Genomic DNA, 27,249 nt, shown 5'->3' with positions numbered 1-27,249 from the left:
GCCAAGACCAAGAGCACTACATGTGGAGTTGCCTTAGAGGCTCCACTGCAGAATATTCCCTCCTGCACCCAGCGGGTCACCACAGTGGAGGCATTAAATAATTAATTTTTCACGCCAGCTAATCTGTCCTAAAATACCATCTGCATATTTACGTATTTACACGTAGGAATTTAAGAGTATTACTGCCTTAGCCAACAAAAAGACAGATTTGAGAAAAATGGGCCCAATCTCTGACTAGAGAAAACTTTTGGCAAGTTAGTGGGGTTCTGATTAGAAATGACCAAACTATTTTGTGCATTTCTCCATACCAAAATAGTGTCCCTAGTGACACTTTTTCCCCATATGTTTCTATTTTACCTTTTTAACCTTATGTTTTTTGCCATTTTTCTCACAATGTAATACTTTCCCCACTGTGGGCATAGAAATTGCATTCCAGTGCCAAGGAAAATAATTATGTAGCTATTACAGCCTCACCATGTAAATAAATGTTTCACACTGAACCCTTGGGAGAACTTTTTTTTTTTTTAACAGATACGTTATTTAAAGATAGTTTATGAAAAGTATTTGATTTTAAAAATACTTAAAATTCTGTATTAGTGATCTAAAATAATTTTAAATGATAGAGATTTTGGTCTTGGATAGAGATTTAGACTTTAATGCATTCTAACTATAAATTATTTTTAACCAGAAAAGTGTGCTGGTTAAATCTATTAAGAAATTGGACATTTAATAATATAATCAGGAGACCATCAGAATTCAGCAAATTCAGATCAAAATAATAAGGTCTCATCCTCTGGTCATTTAAAATCATTATAAAAAGAGTTGTTCTCATAATGGCCTCTCTGGAATGGCTATTCTCTACCATGACATTGTAAATATTTTATGTAGAAGTGTTAGCCATAATAAACTAGTTTGATTATTAAGATTATTTATTTATTTATTTATTTATTTATTTATTTATTTATTTATTTATTTATTTTAAAGATTTTATTTATTTCTTAGAGAGAGAGAGAGTACAAGTAAGCAGAGTGGCAGGCAGAGGGAGAGGGAGAAGCAGGCTCTTCGATGAGCAGGGAGCCCGATGCAGGGCTTGATCCCAGGACCCTGGGATGATTATTAAGATTTTTTTAAAAATAAGGTAAATGTAGCCTAATCTTATACTAAATGCTTTGATAATTGAAAAGATCAAAATCAGACATGGTAGAACAGACTTTTCACAAAAGAAGGGAGACCACTGGCCAGAAAACAGTTTAATAGCTTCAGAATTTAACGCCACTAAGTTTTAGAAAATGTATAAAACAGCAAATGAGAAACTGATTTTCTCTATCAAGCTGGCAAAAATTTTTATTATAATCCCAGTGTTAACAATGCTGTAAGAAGATAGGCACCCTTATATATCTATGGAAATATAAACTGGTGCGACTCTTGGGGAGGCAGTGTGTGTCAAAAACCTTAAAAGTCTACAGCTCTTTGATCCAACAATTCTCTTTTTAGAAATTTATCCTGAGCAAATAAAGGTGTGTAAAGAAAATGTACAAGGGTATTTATTTGTTTATTTTAAATATGTATTTATTTTTTTAATTGAGATATAACTGACATAGAACATTGTATTAGTTTTAGGTGTCCAACATAATGATTTAATATATGTATATATTGCAAAATGATTACCATAATAAGTTAACATCCATCATCACCACGTATGGTTACAATTTTTTTTCTTGTGATGAGAACTTTTAAAACGTACTCTTAGCAACTTTCAAATGTACAATACAGTGTTGTTAACTATAGTCACCATGCTGTACATTACATCTGCAGGACTTACTTAGAAGTCTGTACCTTTTGACAACCTTAATGCCTTTTCCCACCCCTCACCCCTAATCTCGAGTAATCTCACCAATCTGTTCTCTATATCTATGAGTCTGTTTGGTTTTGGTTTTTGGTTTTCTTTTTAGATTCCACATATAAGTGAGCTCATACAGTATTTGTCTTTCTCCATCTGACTTATTTCACTTAGCATAATACCCTCAAGATCCATTCCTGTTGTCGCAGATATTAGGATTTCCTTCTGCTGAATAATATTCCATTGTGTATGTGCCTGTCTGTGTAATGTATCACATTTTCTTTATTCTTCCATCCATTGATGGACATTTACATTGTTTCCATGTCTTGGCAATTGTAAATAATACTGCAGTGAACATGAAGGTGCAGATATCTTTTCAAGATAGTGATTTCATTTCCTTTAGATACCCAGAAGAGAAATTGCTGGATCATATGGTAGTTTTATTTTTAATTTTTTGAAGAATCTCCATACTTTTTTTCATAGTGGCTGTAGCAGTTTACTTTTCCCCTAGCAGTGCACCAGGGTTCCCTTTTCTCCACATCCTTGCCAACACTTGTTACTTCTTGTCTCAGGTAATAGCCATTCTAACAGACACAAGGTAATACCTCTTGTGGATTTGATTTGCATTTCCCTAATGAGTGATGCTGAAAGCCTTTTCATGTACCTGTTGGCCATTTATATATCTTCTTTGGAAAAATGTCTGTTTAGATAAGGATATTTACTGTTATTAACATTATTGTTAACATTATTTATTGTTAACATTATTATTGAGTGTTATTTTTTCAATTAATTATACTCTGATCACAAATGATCTTTTTTAAAGCATGCATATTCTTGTGATTCAAAACAAATATTTCAAAAGAATGATATACCTAAGAAAAATTGACATGAGTGTTTTATTTTAAATTATTATAATAAAAACAAAGACATTTAGAAGGTACTTGTCTCATTGTAGAAAATACAGGCTTTAAGCCTTAAAAATAACTTTCCAAACTCATTGCCAGAATTAAAATTTCACATCACGAAAATGTTAATAACAAATCTTAACACACTAGAGTTGAAGAATAAATAAAACCCTAATTATTTTTTTTACCAAAAAATCATGAACTAATGAATAACAATAGAAAGTTAACATTAATTTCAAAAGACATCGAAAAAAATAGTAAAGATGGTTTGTAAAAGGCAGCATTATATTTGTTCTGTTCTTGATCAATTGAATGCAGTAAATTATTCTGGAGGAGCCTAAACTATGGCAGTAATAGTTGTAAAGCAGTGCTGATATGAAGCCCCCCCCCCCAATAGTGTTTTGTTCCTGATGTAGGTGGCTCACAGAAGTGTCCCAAGCTTCTGCATTCCCATACACAGTTTTCACTTTGTGAAGTCATGGGTCATCTCGGTGCCCTCAGGGCCTTGACCTTCTCTCTGGAGGTGGCACATACTTGGTAATGCAGCTCTCCACAGCACTGGGGCCAGTAAAAGGCTGCGCATGGTCATACTGAGGATTAGGAGGTATGCCTCTGAGAAACGAGGCCTGCTCTGTGTGCTTTGCCCCCAAGATGGAAGAGAACCCGCTCCCTTGGGCCCCCGCAGCCACGATCCACTTGACATTCACGCTGGTCTTTAGCAGGAGGAGACAAGAACCAGAGATGCCAGAGCAAACTTCATGATCACCACCGACAAAGTAGGGACCTTCAGGATGGTGAGCTCTTACACCACAAAAGTGGGAAACAGAGGTGAAGACCTACATATGGATGCCAAGAAAATGATAATCAAGAAGTCACAAAGAGGCTTAATTTAAGACAGGATCTCCTCGGTAACCATGTGGCCTTGGGAAGAGATGAGCCCAGCTCCATGGAGACATCCAACAGCTCCATGACTATTAACATTAAAAAGATGAAAGCAGAGATTCCTAAGATACGAATTTTTTTATTCCCTTTGCTTTACATACACACAATATGGTCCTATGAGGTAAATCTTTATAACAATTTTATAGAAGAACAGCAGCATATATGGAGAAAAGAATCTGACCAACAAGCCAGTATTCACAGGACAGCCATGACAATACTGAAATCAGTACTGGCCCCTGCTTGGATAAGTGTCGGCAGGCCAGCCATGACTAGGAAGCCCAGCAGCACATTCTGCACTTGGAGCATTTCATGCAGCATGGTCAGGACTACTCTTGCACCCCAGGCACTACCCATGATGGACACGAAGGGTATGCTCGATAAGGACAAGCAAGTAGAAATAAAGATGCCCTGAGTGGGTCTGATCTGTAAGAGGTGTCCCCGGAATAAGCCAGATACAACCACTAATCATGTCATATGACACAGTCCTGGTAGGGCGATCTTCCCTACCTTTTAGCTCTGCTAGGGAAAATTCTAAGCCAGTAAGAAAAAGAGTAAAGAACCCCAAATTCTCCTAATGTTTCCACTTGTACTGTAAACTGAATCCTATTTATTCCTGGTGTTCCCAAGTGTACCACAAAGAGTGTAATGAAACATTGTAGGCAGTCCTGTTGCGAACAGCCGGCTACAAGTAAAGACAACATTCCTGTGGTAACTGTGTTCTTTGAGAAGTGGTGCAATGCAGCTGGGGTTGTTGCCTCTCTGGGGTTGTTCTGGGAGTCAGTCAGCACGCTAAGACCCACATCATACTCCATTTCTCATTTTGTGCGATTTTGCTTGGAGTTGGACTCTACCTCCACCCTCAGAGCTGCCTCAAAATTGACCCCTTCTTTGACCGATCGATGTATTGTCATCGAAAGTGTGTTCTTCCATATCTTCCTCAGAGCAATATGCTGCCTTTCTCCCATCTTCGAGAATATCATCAAGCATGGATAAACTTTTGTTTTGATGTGTATTTTTGAGGGCTTCACCTTGGTGTTTTCCTGCTGCCAGAAGTCCCACACATTGTCTTTTCCTTTATTGTAGTCTTGCACAAGGCCTCCAGGTGCTGCATGCTGCTCTCCTTCTTGCTCACATCTTCATAATCTCCCTGCAGGGCTCTCTGGAGGCCATAGATAACCTGGAAGACTGTGCATTTTGACTTCCATTCAGCTTTTTGGAAAATTTCAAATGTGTGCACCTGGAACATTGTTTCTTCATCCCACAGGCCAGCATCTTTTTCCACTTCTCTGATTGCCCTTTTCAGTTGGTAAAGAACCATAGTCTTTTAGCAAAGACGCCAAGAGAGCTTTCTGCAACTACGGAGGACCCACTGCTTCCTCTGAGTTCTAACTGCCCCTCTGCCTCATCAAGCTGTAACTTGATGACGTGTTCCGATACCTCTTCTGGTTCCACAGCATCCACTAGCACATGAAGCATCAGAAGCAACATCCAGAAGTCATTTTTTCTAATCCCTTCATGATCCAATTTTAGAGGATAGGGCAAGACTGTCCAAAGATTTCTCCTAAGCTGAGCTTGCATTTTATTTATTTTTTATTTATTTTTTAAGATTTTATTTATTTATTGGACAGAGAGAGACACAGCAAGAGAGAGAACACAAGCAGGGGGAGTGGGAGAGGGAGAAGCAGGCTTCCCACCGAGCAGGGAGCCCGATGCGGGGCCTGATTCCAGGACCCTGGGATCATGACCTGAGCTGAAGGCAGATGCTTAATGACTGAGCCACCCAAGGCACTCCTGAGCTTGCGTTTTAGAGACCCATTTTCAGCTGATACCGAATGGGGCACCTGACGCCACACGCAAGGAATTCTGGAGCAAGCAGTGTGAGTATGGCAGGAGCAGAGCCAATGAGTCCAGCATCAGTTACTTAGCTTCTTTGGAGCCTGGCCCAACTACAGCACGTCCTGAGTCTGGGTCAAACCTTCCTATATCCCTTTCCAGGTGGCAGGTGACAGGGCTGCCCCCCAGGGCAGGGGAAGGAGATTGGGTTAGGTTCGAGGATGGCCCTCACTACCCATTGTCATCTCTGGAATGCAGTCTCTATTGTAATGTTATTTTTAATAGCAAAAAATGAGAACCCCTCTAATTATCCAAAAATAGACATTAAATAAATTATGACTTATATTATGGAATATTATAACTATACAAAATACTTTAAAATATGTTATTGACATGGTACGGTAGTCATAAGATATTTTTAAGTGACAGAATGTATGTTAAAATAGTAGGCGTGGCATGAGATTTTTTTTACAAAATAAAATTTTCTTTAGTTTGCATATATCAGATATAGAGAGCAGTTGTAAGAATATTCATCAGAATGTTGTAAATGATTCGACCTAGGCAGTCGGATTATAGGTGATCTTTTTCATCTTTGTCCATCTGGATTTTAACTGTTTAATGCATTTGTTACAATGGGCATGTACTTATGAATAAATTTTTCAAGTATAAAAAGACAGCACTTTTTACTGAGTTGTTGAGCCATAACACAAAAATACATAATCTTTTGTTACTTAGTACCAAAAACCTATTGCTTCGATTAGTGTTCTTTTCAAAGTGGTACTGTTATTAGTTAATGTTGTAATTTGTATAGACTATTTTGCTATATTAGAATTTGTCAAATATTTATCCAAAAAAAAAAAAGAGGTACATGAATTAGAATGCAGCACTATTTTGTCAGATATTCTTTTTACAAGAGAATTTAATTGAGCAGAATTTTTCAAACATGACTTTGCTTCCCTAATAGTGAAACCAGACCAATTAGGAAAAGCTCATTAGTATTATGCTGAGTGAAATAAGTCAATCAGAGAAAGACATGTATCATATGATCTCACTGATATGAGGAATTCTTAATCTCAGGAAACAAACGAGGGTTGCTGGAGTGGTGGGGGGTGGGAAGGATGGGGTGGCTGGGTGATAGACATTGGGGAGGGTATGTGCTATGATGAGCGCTGTGAACTGTGTAAGACTGATGAATCACTGACCTGTACCTCTGAAACAAATAATACATTATATGTTTTAAAAAAAAAAAAGGAAGATAGTAGGAAGGGAAAAATGAAGGGGGGCGGAATCAGAGGGGGAGATGAACCATGAGAGACTATGGACTCTAAGAAACAAACTGAGGGTTCTAGCGGGGGAGAGGGGTGGGCAGATGGGTCAGCCTGGTGATAGGTATTAAAGAGGGCATGTATTGAATGGAGCACGGGGTGTTATATGCAAACAATGAATCATTGAACACTACATCAAAAACTAATGATGTAGTGTATGGTGATTAACACAACATAATAAAATAAAAAAAAAATTAGTGGATAGCTTCTTTTCTTGTGTCTTTAGCCTCTTCCTCTCTACTGCCTTCTTCCCATGCTTAAATTGCTTTAATTCTGAAAATAATTGCCTTGACCCTAACATTCTTTCCTCCAACAGCCCTTGTCATTCTTCCCATAAAAACATAAAAATAAAATATTTTTCTTGACCCTGTTTCCCTCCCGTTTCCATCTCCATCTCCATCTCCATCTCATTCTTTCTTTTCTTATCTACACTCTTCCAAGGACTACTGTACACCTGCTGTCTCTGTTCTTCATCTTTTATTTATTCCTCAGCACACTGCCCTCCAGCTTGGGCTCTAGCATATATCACTAAAATGGCTCTCTGAAAGATCACTAGGATGGAATCACCAGATCCAGTAGTTATTTAGCATTTTCTTTCTTGACTGACCTTTCTTCTGTTTGTTGCTACTTCTTCCCTTTGGTTCCATGGTACCATATACTTTCTTGCTTCCCACTCCTTTTTGATCATTTTTTTTTTACTTAGCCATCTTCCCCTGTATCACATTCTTCTGCCCTTTTCCCTAAATGTTTATCTTCATTTGGGTTCTCTCCTTTAGCCACTCACTGAATAGTGTTATCAATCCACACGACCTAAATACAACTGCAGGTATTCAAATTCCAGAGCTTTATCTCTGACAGATTTCTAGGCTGAGTTCCAGACCTGTATATCTAACTACCTTCTTGACATTGCCCCCCCGAGCAGCACACAGATAGAAGCACAAACTCATAAGTTCAAAACTGAACTATTTTCCTTGCAGACTTTTTTTCTAGTCATCCAAACAAGAAAACGTATGATCATTCTTGACTTTTTCCTCACCCATTCTATGCATTTAATCACTAAGACCTGTTGATTTTTATCTCTTAAATATTTCCTCCCTCTCAACTTGCTTCTCTCTTGGGTTGTTGCCATATCCTCTCTCCTCAGTAATTGCAAGACCTTCTAACTCGTCTACATACCACCAGCCTCCAACTCTCAAATCTACTCCCCCTCAACTGCTTTCCGAATTTAGTCTCTTTCAGCAGCCGCCTGTTACCTGTAATAGATTATAGTTATATAATTTTATAATTATATAGTTTATAATTTTAGTTTTATTTATATATGTAGTATATATATGTATACATTATATATTTATATGTATATAAAACCATATATATAATTACTATTAGTATGTAGTAGAAGGCCCTGCATGCTCTTATCCCAACACTTCTCCAGCATCAGCAACACTATAATACCTACAGTTTCATATGTGTTCTGTGTTCTTGCTCCTTTTACATTTTGGGAGGCTTGGTATACAAATGGAGCTTGTATTCTGGGTCGTTACTGTAAGATACTTGATTGAGCCATTTCCTTAAGGAAATCCTCCTTACCAGTCTCTTCTTCTTTTTTTTTTTTTCTCTTACACTGCTCAGATTCCACAGAGAAGATTTTTTCAGTCTCTTTCTTGACATTAGCTTTCTTTTTTTTTTTTTAAGATTTTATTTATTTATTAGAGAGAGAGAGCACAAGTGGGGAGGGGCAGAGGGAGAAGCAGACTCCCTGCCTCCCATCTGAGCAGGGAGCCAGATGCGGGGCTTTATCCCGGGACTCCGGATCATGACCTGAGCCAAAGGCAGACACTTAAGCAACTGACTGAGCCACCCAGGCACCCCTGATAGTAGCTTTCTGCTAGGATGAGCTTTTTGCCAGTATTCTTTGAGCCAAGTAGGGGAAGATTGGGGGTCCTCCATATTGAGTATGTAAATTTGCATTTAATCTTCTTGTTTTCAAGTATGGCATCCTTGTACCCAATTATACCTGATGCCTGACAGTTATGCCTGTTGTCTTACAATCCAGATATCCTTTCTAGAAAATAAACTTGTAGTTTTTTAAGTAAACCTCCAGAGTGTGGAGGGTCAGCCATCTGCTAGAAGGTGAGAAAAATGGACCTAGATTATAACTACTACTCAACAGATTTTTGAGCAGCCTCCTGTTTTTCGCCTCTTCTTCATCTGCACTTTCAGAGGTACTTGGTGCCTCCTATAGCCAGGCCTTTTGAGAGTTCTGCTTTCTCAATCCAGTTGCTTCTTAGCATTCCCCATGGCTGGCCAAGAATTCAGCTTTTTCACATCTACTCTCTGTTGCCATTTGCCCATCTGCCTTCTAGCTTCTAAAATTTTGTTACTATCCTCTTCTGGTTCCTTGATCTTTTTTTTTCTTTTTTTTAATCGTCTTTCTGTTGTTTTAGTAGAGTTTATTTGGGGGAGGGAAAACTAAATTATGTGTTCAGTCCCTCATTTGGCCAGTCCACCCTGCCTCCATGTCTTTGCACATGCTTGCCCTGCCGGAGGTCCTGGACCTCTTATGTTAATCCTTTGATACTGTGCTCGGGTAGCATATACTCCTAATGCTGTGGCCCCTGATTCAACAAAGTTACTCCTGCTCCCCTTGCTTCTAGTTCTGTCTGATCTATTTAGTTAATGGCACGTGAGGATTATAATTGATTACATATCAGTCTCCTTTGCTAGTTATACATAGTAATTCTAATCAGATTTAACAAATTACTGCATTAGTAAACGTCATCCTTTGATCAGTGTTAAATATTAAGTACTCTAAAAGTTATAGTACAGACATAAACTTCAGCCTATCTTTGCGTATCTAAAACTTTAGTTTTCAATCTCAAAACAAAAATTACTTTGGAACAATTTATTGTGAAACTTGCATTTTTGTGAAATATTGTCTTGCCGTGGGGTGCCTGGGTGGCTCAGTTGCATTTACTACCTTGACTGTAGTGAAATTTAAATCAAAATAGTACCAGGAAGTAGGACTAGGACATGTGCAAGAATCATGTTCAATTAACTTTTTGGTAGTGCTAAAAGTATCTTTTTGATTTTTATTAACTAATTCTATGAAGAGAAGTTTATGTCCTCATGAGATGTTATGGAATATACTTTTAAATAGAAGGCTCTGCCATCCAATGTAGACAGAGGTTTATTTTCTCTTATTTGAGGTAATATGTACAAACTTAAAACATCTTGGCTTTTAATACAGAATGATCCAGCATAACCATAAAAAGATGTCACCATATTATAGTTTGGATCTCCTGAAATTTTTATTCTATCTGTTCTTAAATGCCCAGGTCTATTTAAAATCAAAATGATAATACAAACACAGTGATTGCTGATAATACTTCAACTTTGATTCTTCAGCTGGTTAAATCTTGTGGTTCTGGTAGAATCTATAGAGACCCTTAAAATGATAGAATCTCAGGGTTGGAAGGGAGCTTAGAGTCCCTCAAATCCAAACTTTGGGCCAGTTTACTTCAAAAAGCCTGAGATTGAGATAGCTTGAGCTACTGTTAGTGAATAACTACTTCTCTAGTGACTGGATACTTAACACCTCTCTAAAATTCTCTTTTTTTCTATTTAACAGCTCTTGTGAGTCTGTCTTGATGTAAGAGACAAACCATTCTGATACCGTTGTGTTGTCTTTTCTACATAGATTGCTGTAGTTTTACATAGGCTCTCATTGTATTTATTATTATTTTTTTGAGTATAGTTGTCACACAATGTTATGTGAGTGTCAGGTGTACAACCTAGTGATTCAATAACTCTATATGTGATGCTGTGCTCACCACAAGTGTAGCTGCCATCTGTCACCATACAACACTATTACATTACCATTGACTGTATTTCTTACGCTATGCCTTTTATCCCTGTGACTTGTTCATTCTGTAACCGGAAGCCTGTATCTCCTACTGCCCTTCCCCCATTTTGCCCATCCTCCCTCTCTGGCAACCATCAGTTCATTCTCTGTATTTATAGATCTGACCCTGCTTTTTGTTTATTTATTTATTTATTTTGGTTTTGCTTTTCTATTTTGTTAATTATAAAGGCAAGTTTCCCCACCCAAACCCAGAAATCAGTGGTAAGAATAATAACATAGGAAAAACCCCTACACCATATCATAAAAACCTTCAAGCATGGGCGAGGTGTGTCCTGGGGGCAGGGAATGGACAGAGGCCCGGGCACCAAGGATCAGGCAGAGATATCGGGGCATGGAGGCTGCCATCCCCTCAGCCTACCAGCGTCCTCTGGGTCTTCACCAGCAGGAACATGGCACGCAAACTTCAGTGCAAGAGCTCGTAAACCATGGCACTGTTCTTGGAGCCCATGACCAGATACCGGTTGTCAGAAGACACATCACAACACAGGACGTCCGTAGGCTCCTCTACCTGACACAGCCTTTGTAGAGAAGGTGTGGCTGTTCAGTGGATCGCCTCGTCCAGTGTGGTCACAAAATAGCTCCCATAGAAGGCAAACTTGAGGTTGTGGTGGTTGACGTATAAGGACTGCCTTAAACTTCTCCCTCTGGTGCTTGTGGAGAATTATGATATTGCTTGTTCTCAGGCCTACTAGCACCCACTCCCCACTGGGGCCGTGGGTAATGCTAAGATCTCATGCCGGAATTCGTGCTGCTGCAACCTCTGGTAGCTCCTCAGGTCCCAGAAATATAGTCTGGTGTCTTCACCTCCTGTCCAGAACTTATTGCCTGCGATGTCCACACAGTGGGACATTTTGTTTTTTAGATGCCACACGTAAGTATTTGTCTTTCTCGGTCTGGCTTTCTTCACTTAGCCTAATATCTTCTAGGTCCATACATGTTGTTGCAAATGGCAAGATCTCATTATGGCTGTGTAATACTCCATTGTGTGTGTGTGTGTGAGTGTGTGTTTATACACACCACACCTTCTTTATCCATTCACCTATCAGTGGACACTTGGGTTGCTTCCAGATCTTGGCTATTGTAAATAATGCTGCAGTAAATATAGGGGTACATGTATCTTTTTGAATTAGTGTTTTCATTTGTTTGCAAATATATCCAATATGAGGTTAATATCCAAAATATGTGAAGAACTTATACAACTCAACACCAAAAAACAAATAATCTGATTAAAAATAGGCAGAGGACCTGAATAGACATTTTTTCAAAGAAGACATACAGATGGCCAACAGACACATGAAAAGATGCTCAACATCACTCGTCATCAGGGGAATGTAAATCAAAGCTACAATAACATTATAACCTTATACCTGTCAGAATGGCTAAAATAAAACAAGACAAGAAATAACAAGTGTTGGCAAGTATGTGAAGAAAAAGGAACCCTTGTGCACTGTTGCTGGGAATGCAAATTGGTACAACCATTGTGGAAAACAGTATGGAGATTCCCCCCAAACCTAAAAATATAAATACCATCTAATCCAATAATTCCATTGCTAGGTATTTTCCCAAAGAAAACAGGTTTTCATTTTAAATAATGTATAGAAGAGTAGCCTCTACTTAATGTATGACTTACCACAGTTCATACTTTATTATAATGGTGGCTCAAAATTGCAAGCATTTTATTTTCATGTTTTACATTGTTTCTAAATAAAAAAGATGTGACACACAGGTCTTCAATAACTATCATTTATCGTGATCTTATTTATGACTACCAAATTCTACAAGAAAGAAACAAAGAACCAAAAGATTGAAAAGAACAAACATACTATACTGATGGTAAAATGTTTAATTCATCTTTGGTACTTGGCATATGTAACACTTCATCATTGTGTCATTCTCAAACCTATTCTAAATCTTTTTTTTTTTAACCAAATATGGGTGTTTAAAGTTTAACTAAGTTTTGCTACCTTGTGAGTGATTTGGAACCATTATAGGTAGAGTGTTATTTAGAGGAGTAAAATGTAGATACAGCTGCAAAGTACTGCAGGAGGGTCCAAAGTTTTATTTCGGACATGAGCCAATAAAGTAGTTGAGCTATGTAATTATGTTTAAAAGCAAGAAAACTGCTCTGTGATCCGTGAAAGCTTATATGTCAACGTAGTAAATGTAGAATTGGTGAAGTTTCTGTGACCCTGGGGCATGATGAAAACAACTCAGTCTTCATCCTAAATAAATTTTACGTTAATTTTGTCTGGCACCTTCGGAATCCACCCATAATTATCATAGGTAGGAAGCCAGTTAAAGGATGCATAACATCAGATTTTAATTGCTATTAACTATCAGTTTTTCAGATTGAAGATTAAAAGATTAAATTCCAAATGTATTGAAAACCTCATTACCACCACCACCATTATCAGCAGGCATTTACTGGACACTTACTTTGTGTAGACGGGATCAGCAGTAGGTTTCAGAGTCCCTAGAGTAATTAGGTGGGAGAATCTAATAGCACTTAGTACTGTTTTATCTCACACAGTGCAACTATTTTACAGATGAGGGAACTGATATACAAAATAATTTCTCTAGGGGCACCTGGGTGGCTCAGTCAGTTAAGCATCTGCCTTTGGGCTCAGATCATGATCCCAAGGTCTCCCTCTCCCTCTGCACCTCCCCCAGCTTGTGCTCTGTCTCTCTCACTCTCTCTCAAATAAATGAATATAATCTTTAAAACAAAACAAAACAACAAAATAATTTCTCTAAATTCATCCAGCTAGTAAACAGGTTGAGCTGGAGTCCACATAAGAATCCAAACCCCAGGGGCGCCCGGGTGGCTCAGATGGTTGAGCGTCTGCCTTTGGCTCAGGTCATGATCCCAGAGTCCTGGGATCGAGCCCCGCATCGGGCTCCCTGCTCAGCGGGAAGCCTGCTTCTCCCTCTGCCTCTCTCTCTCTCTCTCTCTGACTCTCATGAATAAATAAATTAAAAAAAACATTAAAAAAAAAAAAAGAATCCAAACCCCATGCTCTTATTCATTAAATCACCACATTAAGTCACAGAATCTTTTTGGGAAGTTATCAAGAATAGTAGTGAGTGGCTATCCTAAAATATTGATATCAGTAGCCTGAGAATTTCACCTCATCTATAAACATGGGGTCAGACAACCGCAGGTTCCCTTTCTGTACCAGTTACCCTGTTGTGTGATGAGCTCAAGATGTGAATAAAGATTGCAGGCTTTGGATTTGGCAGGATCTGTTTGAGGATCACTGCAGGTGATTTCTTACTTGTTTCAGGAACAGCATCTGTAGCAGTGGCGGGCATCCTTGCGGCTCTTCGAATAACCAAGAACAAACTGTCTGATCAAACAATACTCTTCCAAGGAGCTGGAGAGGTACCTGCCTTATACAATACTTTCTTTCCCTTAATGAACAGAGCTTATCTTAATTATTCATCAATTTGAAGTTTGAGGTATTCTTTCAATTCTTAGTGTATCGCAGGCTATAGGTTTTATTGAAAGATTCCCCAGTTAAGTGTTGAGGCATATTCATTTGTCATAGGAGACTTAGTATAGAGGTATACTTCTCACAATCTTAAATTTCTGGAGATTATCAAATAGTGGCGTGGGTTTTTGTTTTTCATATTTTGCGGGAACAAAAAATTTACATTGTGTGATTATGTTAAAAAGCCTTTAAGTATTTAAGCTATTATATCTGATGCTTTTAGTATCCTCCAGTGGCACATATGAGTTTTCTTAATTTGACTCATGAGTCAGTGCGCACTTATATAACTATGTACAAGTTTTTAAGAGAAAAATATTTGAATTGGAGACTTGTCATGATTTATAACTGTTCACATGCAAAAGAACCAAAACATTTACAGTTGCTGGAAGGAGATGGCAGCAAGACAAAAGTGGGCTGTTTTCTGTTCTCTTTTGCTATGAGTTAATCATTTGAAAGAAGAAAACTAGACTCCAATGATAATTCACCCCCAAAATAGAAATTAAAATGTCAATTGAGTTTTTTTCTTGTGAGAAAACTGCCCAAATCTGTTCAGAGTTATAGAATGTAATGAATGGAGAAATACTTTGTGGCTATATATATTTTAAGAAGCTTTAAATTTTCTTTTCTTTTTCTTTTTTTTAAAGATTTTATTTGTTTGACAGAGAGCAACACAGCGAGAGAGGGAACACAAGCAGGGGGAGTGGGAGAGGGAGAAGCAGGCTTCCCGCCGAGCAGGGAGCCCGATGCGGGGCTCGATCCCAGGACCCTGGGACCATGACCTGAGCCGAGGCAGACACTTAACGACTGAGCCACCCAGGCGCCCCAGAAGCTTTAAATTTTCAAATTGAATATGATTGGGGTGCCTGGGTGGCTCAGTCGTTAAGCGTCTGCCTTTGGCTCAGGTCATGGTCCCAGGGTCCTGGGATGGAGCCCCGCATCGGGCTCCCTGCTCCGCGGGAAGCCTGCTTCTTCCTCTCCCACTCCCCCGGCTTGTGTTCCCTCCCTCACTGTGTCTCTCTCTGTCAAATAAATAAATAAAATCTTTAAAAATAAACAAATTGAATATGAGTAAGTGTATTACACTGGTAGAAATTGTGTATATAGTGTTGGTTTTGATTTTACTTGTTCTTAAAATGAAATACACAAAGCTGAAACTTAAATGCCAAGATGTAAACATGTCAGAGTATTCAGAATATAAATCACAAGTTCATTTTCACATCAAAATAAAAATCAAGGCTAAATTACACCTTATTAAAATTTGAGTTTTTTATTTGTGTGGCTGTTACATGCTGTATTTAATTTTAGTCAACTTCTTTGAGTTCAAATTCTTTGAATTTCCAAAGGGTTTTTGATGAATGGTACAGGCCAGTTCTTAATACTCAGCAGGGCAGAGGTATTCATGGTTGGATGATTCAAAACTGGCACTTGTTTGTCCCTGAAAAGGTTTTGGACATTCACAGATTATCACAAAATTTATCAAATACCAAAGAAGTTGATTCCTTTAATCTTGCAAGAGATTTCACAGTACTTTCTTTGTCCAAATTAATAGAGTAAATAAATGCTTGGGGACAGAGATTTTATGTGTTTTATTCTATTGTCTAATTGGTCAGGTTCCCATCCAAATGACCAGGCTTCATTCTTCAAATTCAATTAGAGGAGCTGGGGCCCAACAATAAACAATACAGTCCAATAAGCAAGGCTGACCAGGTCATTCTTTTAAGTTCAGTATTTCCTCGTTGGAGCAAACCTTAATTGCATTAACAGGATTAAAGATGATGACAATCAAGGATATCACTGGTTTATCTGTAGCTATAGAACAAGCCACATAATGGTGGTTCTGTTGTGATGAGAAGAGTAAATACTTGTCCTTTAGCTTACCCCAAATGTGACAAAAATACTTGGCTCCCAGTATAAAGGAATGAATATAACTGTTTCGGTCAGTAGATCCATTCTCTTCCATCTTATTAACACAGATAAAATGGAGTGAAGCGTAACTCTTGGTAAGTTATTATGTGGAACAACTTTTTAAAGTTTTGTTTTCATAACGCCCTTCACAGGCTGCCTTAGGGATTGCACACCTGATTGTTATGGCCATGAGTAAAGAAGGTTTACCAAAAGAGAAAGCCATGAAAAAGATATGGTTGGTCGACTCAAAAGGATTAATAGTTAAGGTAAGAATTTGTCATTTTCAACTGAATAAAAATTAATGTGCCATTCTGGATGCCCATCTCAAAGATTACTACTACTTCCACTCATCCTAACCCCCAACACTGTGTTAAATGCATAGCCATGTCGTACAATAATACTGATACTCTTCTGAAAAAGAAGACTGGCTCAGCTGCAGAATTGGCCCGTGAGGTACGGAGGCCCCTTACAACTCTGTGGGTTGTCAATGCATTTGAATTAGTCTCCAGAGGAGGCAGTTTGATGCTGATAGAGCTGAACACCTAGGTATAGCTCCTTTTATTGAGGGCTGTCTGTCAAATTGCACCCTAAGAAAAATAAAGAACAAATGATGAAATAGCTACTCTTTAGCCAGCTACTTTCTCTCGACTAAATTCTTGAGGATTTGAGTGGGAATTCTGAGAAGCTCTTTAATAAATAGGCTGTTTCAATGTTAACTACAAGGTTGTTTCCTCAGCTCTAATAGAGATAACAGGAACTACTTCATAGGTTATTGTGAGAACCAAATAAGACTAGGTAGGTTGACCATGTTGCTACATAGTTACAAGGCATTAATATTACTTCTACCATCTGTGCACATTAAGCACTCTTCCTTAAACCGACAGAAAAAATACTTGTAAATTTCCTTTCTACATGAAGATGAATTTTTAAAATAACCAGTGATAAGCACAGACTTCAGGAATGTACTATAGAAGCAAATGTGAAGGTGTACAAACTTTCTGGGAAACTAGCTTATGTGTATCCAAAGCCTTAAAAATTTTATGTTTCTGGGACGGCTGAGTGGCTCAGTCGGTTAAGCATCTGCCTTCGGCTCAGGTGATGATCTCAGGGTCCTGGGATTGAGTCCCGCATTGGGCTCCTTGCTCAGCAGGGAGCCTGCTTCTCCCTCTGCCTGCCACTCCCCCTGCTTGTGCTCTCTCTCTCTGACAAATAAATAAAAATCTTTAAAAAAAAAAATAAAAAATAAAATTTTATGCTTCTGATCCAATAGTTTCCATTGTAAGAATATATCTTACAGGCTAGAGATGTACACAATCTTTTATGTTTTTTTTTTCTTTTTTAAAGTTTTTATTTAAATTCTAGTTAGTTAACATACAGTGTAATATTAGTTCCAGGTGTACAATGTAGTGATTTAACACTTACGTACACCTGGTGCTCATCACTAGTGCCCTCCTGGATCCCCATCACCTATTTCACCCATCCCCCCACCCACCTCCTCTCTGGTAACCATCGGTGTGTTCTCTATAGTTAGAGTCTCTCTCTTGGTTTGCCCCTCTCTCTCTCTTTTTTTCCTTTTGCTCATTTGTTTTGTTTCTTAAATTCCACACATGAGTGAAATCATATGGTATTTGTCTTTCTCTGACTTAGTATTTCACTTAGCATAATACTCTAGCTCCATCCATGTTGTTGCAAATGGCAAGATTTCATTCTTTTTTATGGCTGAGTCATATTCCATTATGCATACATACATATAAGAGGAGTAGGGTAGAGTACAGGCAGGAATCTAGCAGGACTCCTTGGGTGTCTGGATAAATGATGTGGCCATTAGTGTAGGAAAGGAATAACGAACAGACCAAGTTTAGGAGAAAGATAATGCAATCCAGTTTGGATATAGCAAGTTTAAGGTACCTTTGCACATCTCATCCAGATATATATATGAATACACACACACACACACACACGGATGCCACATCTTTTTTTTATCCATTCATCAGTCAGTGGACAGTTGGGCTGTTTCCGTAATTTGGCTATTGTAGATAATGCTTCTATAAACATCAGGGTGTATGTATGTATTCCTTCAAATTAGTATTTTTGTATTCTTTGGGTAAATACCTAGTAGTGCAATTGCTGGATCATAAGGTAGTTCTATTTTTAACTTTTTGAGGAACCTCCATACTGTTTTCCAGAGTGGCTCCACCAGTCTGCATTCCCACCGATAGTGCAAGAGTGTCCCATTTTCTCCACATCCTCGCCAGCACCTGTTGTTTCTTGTGTTGTTGACTTTAGCCATTCTGACAGGTGTGAGGTGATATCTCATTGTAGTTTTGATTTGCATTTCCCTGGGGATGAGTGATATTGAGCATCTTTTCATGTGTCTGTAGGCCCATCTGTATGTCTTCTTTGAAAAAATGCTTATTCATGTCTTCTGCCCATTTTTTAAGTTGGATTATTCATTTTTGGGGTGTTGAGTTTTATAAATTTTTTTATGTATTTTGGATACTAACCCTTTATCAGATATGCCATTTGCAAACATTTTCTCCCATTTTGTTGCCTTTTAGTTTCATTGTTTATTTCCTTTGCTGTGCAGAAGCTTTTTATTTTGATGTAGTCCCAATAGTTCATTATTGCTTTTGTTTCCCTTGCCTCAGGAGACATATCTAATAAGAGGTTGCTATAGCCAATGTCAGAGAAGTTACTACCTATGTTCTCCCTTAGGATTTTAATGGTTTCCTGTCTCACATTTAGGTCTGTAATCCATTTTGAATTTATTTTTGTGTATAGTATAAGGAAGTGGTCCAGTTTCATTCTTTTGCATGTTGCTGTCCAGTTTTCCCAACACTATTTATTGAAGAGACTCTTTTTCCCATTGGGTATTCTTTCCTGCTTTGTCGGAGATTGACAGCAAACTATTCGGTTCCAATGATCTATGTGTCTGTTTTTGTGCCACAGTGTTTTAGGTTTAAGGATGTTATCACAGCATTACTTAGAATAGTGATATGTTTTATTATACAGCCATTATAATAGTAATATGCTGTCTTCTGCTGTCTTAGCTGAAGAAAAAAAAAGTAATATGTTGTGTTTACCTAAATAAAGGATGATTGTGAAATAATTGTGGAGTAGCCAGATGAATAGAATATGCAGTCTTAAGGTTTTTTTTTTAAAGACCAATAAATAACATTAAAGGGTTAGCAATGTAATGTTAGATGAAAAAAGGAAAAGACCATGTTATATGTTACTATTTTATTTTAAAAATTGAGTTGCATTGTTGCCTGGGTGATTCAGGTAGTTAAGTAGCTGACTCTCGATTTCGGCGTGGGTCATGATCTCTGGGCCATGGGATTGAGCTCTACATAGTGTCTAGCACATAATTGACAGTAAATATTTTTGTTAATAAATGAATTGATTGATGAACGGTCTTCCAGGCAGAAGAACAGCATTTGCAAAAGGAAATATTTCACTATAAGAGGTATTTAGGGATTAGATTTGAAAGGAAGCAGAAGGCTCTTCTAAATCCTGACAATGAGCAATTGAAGAAACTTATACAGAGGAGGTTTGTGTCTTGTCAATCTAGGCATTGTGGAGGATGGATTGAAATGAGGTGTAACTGAGTAAAGGAAACTGGTTACAAAGCTGTTGTAGTAATACAGATAAACATTAATTGATGCCTGAAATCAGTGATTATGGGGGGTGAGTGAAAGACATTGATTCAGTAGATGTTTAGCAAATAGGATTGGCATGCTTAGTAACCACTAAATATGGAAGGAGGAGAAGGGTAGAGTACAGGCAGGAATCTAGCAGGACTCCTTGGGTGTCTGGAAAATGATGTGGCCATTACTGTTGAAAAGGAATAACGAACAGACCAAGTTTAAGACAAAGATAACGCGATCCAGTTTGGACATAGCAAGTTTAAGGTACCTTTGCACATCTCATGGAGAGGTCCCCTTGGCAATCAGAGGTACAAGACTGATGCTCAGGATAAGGGTCTGGGCTCCTGGAGATAGAGATTTCGGGAATATCTGCATGTAAAAAGTTGGAGCCATGGAAAAAGCTATACAAATTGCATTGTATTTAGGGATGTAATACATGTAAATATCTTAAAAAGTGAAAGCCTGTGACTATGGATTTCTTTTGTGATTTCTAATGACATTTTTATGTGAAATCTTTATAAAAATATACAGATTTTAGCATCTCAAATAATTTTAGTGTAGACTTACTGAACTGAGACTCCAAATTCCATGGATTACAATACTTGGAATAACTGTGAAGTTTGTTGCCTAGACCTAATCAGTCATTCTTACCTCATGTCTTTTACTTGCCAAAATAAAGAACTGCATATATTCTGCTTGCCAAGATAAAGTTACATTTTAAAACGTTGTTATATATTTAACAGCTTGTGCACTATTTAATATAAAAGAAACATGAAGCTTCAATTAATCACTTTTTTTTTCAAGTTTTTAAAAAGTCAGAATTATGTTGATTTTTGTTGCGGAACTAATAAGTCTGAGGATAACTAGTAAATTAATATAATCTTGCTTTCAAATTTTCATGACTTTTTGTTTGTTTTTCTTTATCCTTTGTACTTTCACAACCTCTCCTGAGAACCAGTAAGAATCATTTTATTAACTTTACTAACTTGTCATGTAATTGTTTATAATACAGAAAAATATACCAAACTCCTTCACTTTTTAAAGGCATAAAACCAAAAACTGAAAAGTATACTGTGTGGTTGCCTAGATAATGGAGTTCCATCATCATCAGACCAGATGATAATTATTCTGACAGTGAAATGCATTGGTATCCGCAAGGAGGGCCCTGTCTATAGACGCAGAGAGGGGCCCGATTCATCTCTGATGAACTAATGACCTGACAGTAGAACTGGGCCAGTGCCATGGGGCAAAATGTCCAAGCAGGCGTGGATTCCAAGAGAAGGCAAACAAAAGCACTTGTGGAAGAGGTCTTCTAGTGCCTGTGTGTGGGAAAGAATAAATATTTATCAAAACAATCCATAGTTAATTTTTTATACCTGTTCTGGGTCATGAAGTGCTAACCCCAAATCTCGATGGTCTTTGCCACCTATCCTCTCCACCAGTACCAAAACATCTGTGCTTTTGAAAAAGGTGGTAATTCAGTATGGCTAGCCGTATCTTCTGTCCTCTCCTAAGAATCAGCACAAAATAAGGGGATTGGGGAGATTGAGGAAATAATAACACTCAAAAGAAATTCTCAGCTATCTGTGATACATTTGGTATAATTAAAGACTCTTAAAAAAAAGAGAAACACACAGGATTTGGGATTTCTTTGATAAGAAATGCCTATGTGCACTTTGCCAAAGGAAGGCAAAAAGCATTTCAGTAAGGGATTCTGGAAGCGGGAATGAACAGAAAAGAAGTCTTCTATACCATGTCCAACTGATAGGAGTAGTGTAAAGAATGTGGATTCCCAATTAGATTTTGCAAGAAGTAGGAAAATGAGCCATTGGTGCAGAAAACTGAACGTCTTCATGAGGGTGTGGGCATTCGCCTTAATGTTGCCGATCTAGAGGTCACATTCCAGTAGTTTATTCATCTAAACCAGATCTTCAGATAGACTTTGAAAATGGTATAGAAATTACCAGAGAGACCTTTATTTTTATCTTTTGATTATTCTGTTTTTGGCAAGTAGAGGCTTTCGGTAGTGCTAGTATTCCATTTCATGATTCCTGGCCTTCCTAAGTCTCCAGCAAGAATCAATCCTTTGGGGGAGAGGCTGTGTGTAATCTATGTTTCTTACTGGGTGGATGTCTTCTGGTCAAGATCTGGCTTCGGTTGGCTGGGAGCTACCCACGCTGTTGCTGTGATTCAGAAAGTAAAGTGTTCATGCTGAAAGCATACATCTTTGCCTTTCATACAATATGTATCCATTTTCTTTGTGATTTGCTTCTCGTTCCAGGAAATATAGGGGATTTAAACCACATTAAATATTTTTCATTATATTTAAAGTTGTCAGTCAAAAAAAGCAGTCCTAGAAATCTGTGATTAATAATTTTTATTATGAAACTTCTCTTCTTTAGTAAAAGAAAAATCATTTTATATGTTTTTGAAAACATATCATGTATCTTTTTAAAATGCATCTAGTAGAAATCTGATAAATTGGTGCAGTGATTCTCAAACTGGTAATCATCCTAGTCACTTGGGAGACTTTAAAAAAAATATGCCCAGATTCCAGAGCCTCCTCCTGGACTTGAATTAGAATATCTGAAAGCAGGGCTCAGGAATCTCTCTTTCCTGAGGTGAGTCTGGTGCTCAGTTAGCTTTGGAAAGTTCAGATCTGGCTCACTTTCATCACACTGTCATCCTCACTAATCCAGACTGTTTCAATAGATGGAGAAGTCAACATCCATGGAAGTCTCAAAGGACATGCCCTAGGTCATGAGTAAAGGGAAGAGCCTGGGGACTGTGATCCTGAGCCTTAGTCCCATATTCTGTCTCCAGCATTTGTAGATGGCATTTTCTGTGTCTCACTCGGGAGCTTTTATTTACTTTTCTGAATATCATGAATAGTTATCAGGAGTAACATAAATTTATTTGCTGTTGGCTATTAGAATGCATTCTGCTACTAGTGATTTATTCATGTCCCTAGCCAACAAAATTTATCACAAATTAATTGTATATTGACAGCAATCAATTGTGTGGACAAAATTGTAAAATACATTTAAAATTTTATTTTTTTGAAGATTTTATTTATTTGACAGAATGGGGGGGGGGGAGTACAAGCTGGGGGAGGGGCAGAGGGAGAGGGAGAAGCAGGCTCCCGCTGAGCAAGGAGCCAATGTGGAGCTCGATCCCAGGACCCTGGGATCATGACCTGAGCCGAAGGCAGTTGCTTAACCAACTGAGCCATCCAGATGCCCCTACATTTAAAATTTTTTAAAATTTATAGTTTTGGATAATCGGAGACACAGTTCTCAGGAAAATACTTTGAATTATTGAATTAAGAATGGGAATCATGTCCGTCACTTTCAGATTACTCAGTGTCTTCTAAACTCAGTTTACATCATGGATTTGCAGGTCCACATTCAATATAAATAGACAAGACCCCCTTCTTTTGTTTGCATTTTGCAGGAGCACAGTTCATGTTGTACCAGGTTGAATTCAGTTATTTCAGCTGCTAAAAAGAAATCATTTCTAAGACTTTTATGCCAGTTTTATTTTCTCACGTGGGAGGCTACTTCTTGCCTGGTGATCTAATGAAAATGAACAGATTTCCATTTTTATGGAGGTCATATGTGAATTTATTTTAAACTTACAGAAGCAGTTTGGATGTATTTGCCTTGTCATGTAGTTTGTCAGCAGTTGAATGGTCAAAAACTGGTTGTTTTCTCAGACCGGGAACACCAGATGCTTTCAGCAAGCCTTCACTGTGAGGTCCTTATTCTTCTACTTCATGCTTTGGGCCAAGGCTGTTTTTCCATGGATTGTGTGGAATCTTACTGTTTGACAAGCCTAAGCACTTAAGAAAATAAATAAAGCAGTGGCGTATTTTCCTCTTTTTTAGTATTTCCTATTCCTATTCTATTGATAATTCTGAAAATCTTAAAAATGTTCTTTTCTCTCACCATCCTTTCTGTGGGGTTTCTCCTTTCTACTTAATGTAAATCCCAAGGAAAGACTGATTATATTTTACTGTTATTAAAGAAGAAAACATGATACTAGAGTGCAGTAATATAACATTTAAAGCCAGATCTAGGAAGTGTGGTCTTCCTTGACCATATGCAACATTGGTTATTCCTTTGATGGAGTGCAGTTTTCAGTTCTGTGGTATATAAAGGGGAACAAGAGCATCTGAGAGTTTGGTTGAGCCACTAACCCATGATAGGGAAGAGAAATGGGTTCAAGTAGGAAAGTAGATTAAAAACATTGGGGTTCCTCACCTGGGAAAGGAGACAGTGTGATTCAGTATCTGTTTTCAAATACACAAAATATTATTTTTTTAGAAGATTTTACTTATTTATTTGAGAGAGAGAGAGGGAGAAGAGAGTGCAAGCGGGGGAGGGAGGGAAGGAACAAAGGGAAAGGGATGAGCAGACTCCATGCTGAGTGCCGGAGTTCATTGATGGGCTCGATCACGAGATCTGAGATCATGACCAAAGCTGAAACCAAGAGTCAGATGCTAAACCGACTGAGCCACCCAGGCACCACCCCCCACACAAAAGATTATTTAAGGGCAATGATACAAAATTGAACAAAAAGAAATTGTATTAAATTGCAGTAAGCAGGAATTTGGGAATAAAAAACAATTGTTTAAGTATAGAGAAATGATAGAATTTACATTGCCTTGAATCTTTAAAAATGTATAGACAATTTCTTGGTTTTAATGTTTTGGTCATTGGCCTTCCCAGAAGAAAAGGGTTTGTCAAGGCAATTTCTTCCTGACTGTGTGTGTTATTTTCAGATATGAAATGAAGAGACTACTAGCCTAAAGGTATGGATTGGTTAGATTTTAAGTTAAATTGCTATACAAGGAGACCCCAAAATATGGTAACTTAAATAAGTTAAAATTTATTTCTTTGTCACCTAATAGTATAGAGGTAGGCAGAAGAGAGGCATCTGTGCATCCATCTGTCCCGGGGTACAAAGAAGCTTTCCAGTTCTCACTGTCCCAGCTAGCTGGGGGGAGAAGGTGGGAGCTGGCCGGAGCATGGTGGGGGAGGTGGCTGTGTCTGAAGTTACACACATCACTTCCACTCCATCCTTTTGACCAGAGATAGTCTCATGCCACTCGACGTGCAACGAGTCTAAGAAACAGTTTCCACCTGGGTAGCAATGTGATTGGCCCAAACTGGAAAATCTTAGTATTAAAAAGGAGTGAATGAAAAAAAGTTTTTTTTTTTAAAAAAGGAGAGATTATACACCTAAAAATCTAAGATTTCATATTGTATTTTCACAATAATGTAATATAATTTAAAAAAACCCAGGAGAACACGAGGTTTCTGTCTGGATCAATCAGAATAGCATGCAACTCTTGATCTTGGGGTCATGAGTTTGAGCCCCACACTGGGTAGAGATTACAAAAATAAAACTTAAAAAAAAGAATTAAAAAAGGAGAGCATGAATATTGGTGGACAATTAGGATTCTCTACTATAGCATGAAAAGGGTTTCAGGATTTGGACATAAAATTAATATGACATTTTCAAGGGGTGCCTGGCTGGTTCAGTCAGTGGAACATGTGACTTTTGATCTTGGGGTTGTAAGTTTGAGCCCCACATTGGATGTAGAGATTACTTAAAAATAAAATCTTTAAAAAAATGTAATATGACATTTTCAGATACAATAGTAAATTTATTGAATTATATTTGCATAATACTTAACACTTTGTCAGGTGGAAAATCAAAAAGACCAGTAGGCAAACCCTGTGATACGTTGTCTTCTCTAAGAGTTATCCATTTCTCAGCAGCTCTCGAGACTACATAACATTGTGCTGAGGTGACTCTAGCTGGTTTAGAGTAGTTTGAATAATTATCCTGAGATCTTTTTCTCTGTTTGAGAACATGGCACACATTAAAGTTCCCTTGTCCATAAAAACATTCTGAAGTGCAAATCTTTAAACCTTAGAAGAACTAGACACATGGGACACTTGGGTGGCTCAGTGCGTTAAGCTTAGTCTGCCTTCAGCTTAGGTCATGATCTCAGGACCTTGGGATGGAGCCCCACGTTGGGCTCCCTGCTCAGCGGGAGCCTGCTTCTCCCTCTCCCCCTTGCTCATGTGCTCTTTCTTGCTCTCACTCTCTCTCTCTCAAATAAATAAATAAAAAGCACTACCACAAGCTTCGGGAAGAGCCATATGGCCACTACTTCGTGATGTGCATTTTCTCCCTCAAGATCCTATGAAGGTTCCTCAGCTTGGTGATTGCTGTGTTGAAAGTAGAAACTCTGGCTGCAAAATCTAGTTTAGCCCTTTAGCCTCAAGTGTGCAGGAACCATGCCAAAAGCAATTTGGAGTTCTGTAGTGTTTGCCATATAGAGCCCCAGGTAGACGCTATTTTCAGATATGAAATGAAGATGATACTTGCCTTTATACTTGAAACAGAGTATATGCATTTCTGGGAAAGAGCAACAAGCCAAAACTATGCCGTGTTTAGTTCAGAATGCTGGAAGCTAAAAGTTATTATTCCCAGGAAGTATGTCTCCCCAAGCTGCAACTTTATTTAGTACCTGTCCTAGAAATTTCATTGTTGTGAGAACAAAAATAGTCATGAATTTTAGCTTATATGACTTCCAGAAATAGTTCAGAAATAATTTAAATACTGTAACTCTCAAATGGTTCCAAGTTCTTATTCCTATCCAAGACCAGAATTTTTCCTACTTTTCCAGTAATGCAAGATTATTATTATTTTTTTTTTTGCCAAATAACTAAGTAGTAATAAGAGCACTGAGGTAGCAGATAGATTGCAAAAGCTTTCCTTTCATTAAATCATTTCAGGAAAGGGAACCTCTTATTCCCAAAGCAACAGATAAGAACAATGAGTAAAAAAAAAATGATGGGATGTATAATCAAAATTAAAATTATCCCCTGTATCACTCAGCTATTGCTGGGTTATCAAAAGCCACAAAATCTCAGTGACCTGCAACAATAATAATTTATTTCTCACACCCCTGAGGGCTAGGTAGAGTAGCTCTGATGATGTCGGCTGGGTGGCTCTAAGTCACAGGTTGGGTCCAGGTCTTTTTCACAAGGTTCTCATCCTCGTTGGACCAGCCGGCTAGCCAGGTGACGCACTTTTAAAGCCCAATGGCAAAGGCACAAGAGAATAAGCAGAAACACCAGTTATTCTTAAGGCCTGAGCTTGGAACTGGCACACTCTGATTTCAGCATACATTTTGTTGACCAAAGAAATTACATGCCCAAGTCCAAAGACGAGAGCTTGGAAAGTATAAACTGCCTTTTGTGGAAGCAACTGTCAGGTTACAGCACAAACAACATTGACACAGGAAATGGATGATGAGGAATTGGGGCCTGAGTCAAAGTCTGAACTATCAAAATATTTGGAGGGAATTCTGAGGTACTCCAAGTGGCTCTGTTTTTTCCATTTGTGACTAATAAATTATC

At 38.1% G+C, this 27,249-nt stretch overlaps 1 protein-coding gene and 1 pseudogene across 2 annotated transcripts in view; one reads left to right on the top strand and one right to left on the bottom strand.

Annotated features, from left to right (window-relative positions):
* Positions 1-27,249, top strand: part of ME1 (malic enzyme 1) — a 202,783-nt gene that overhangs the window by 153,953 nt on the left and 21,581 nt on the right. For both annotated transcript variants that reach the window (XM_064597816.1, XM_064597815.1), the window contains exons 8-9: positions 14,052-14,149; positions 16,316-16,429. In XM_064597816.1, the coding sequence (XP_064453886.1) occupies positions 14,052-14,149; positions 16,316-16,429 (212 nt within the window). The remainder of the gene's footprint in view (positions 1-14,051; positions 14,150-16,315; positions 16,430-27,249) is intronic.
* Positions 3,243-5,175, bottom strand: LOC123837111 (transmembrane and coiled-coil domain-containing protein 3-like; annotated as a pseudogene).

This window comes from Mirounga angustirostris, unplaced genomic scaffold (genome assembly GCF_029215605.1).
Source record: "Mirounga angustirostris isolate CCGP_5_RB_7025 unplaced genomic scaffold, mMirAng1.0.hap1 SCAF_8, whole genome shotgun sequence".
Classification (NCBI taxonomy): Eukaryota; Metazoa; Chordata; class Mammalia; order Carnivora; family Phocidae; genus Mirounga; species Mirounga angustirostris.
The sequence above is the reverse complement of the archived record's forward strand: the minus strand, read 5'-3'. Positions and strand labels throughout refer to the sequence as shown.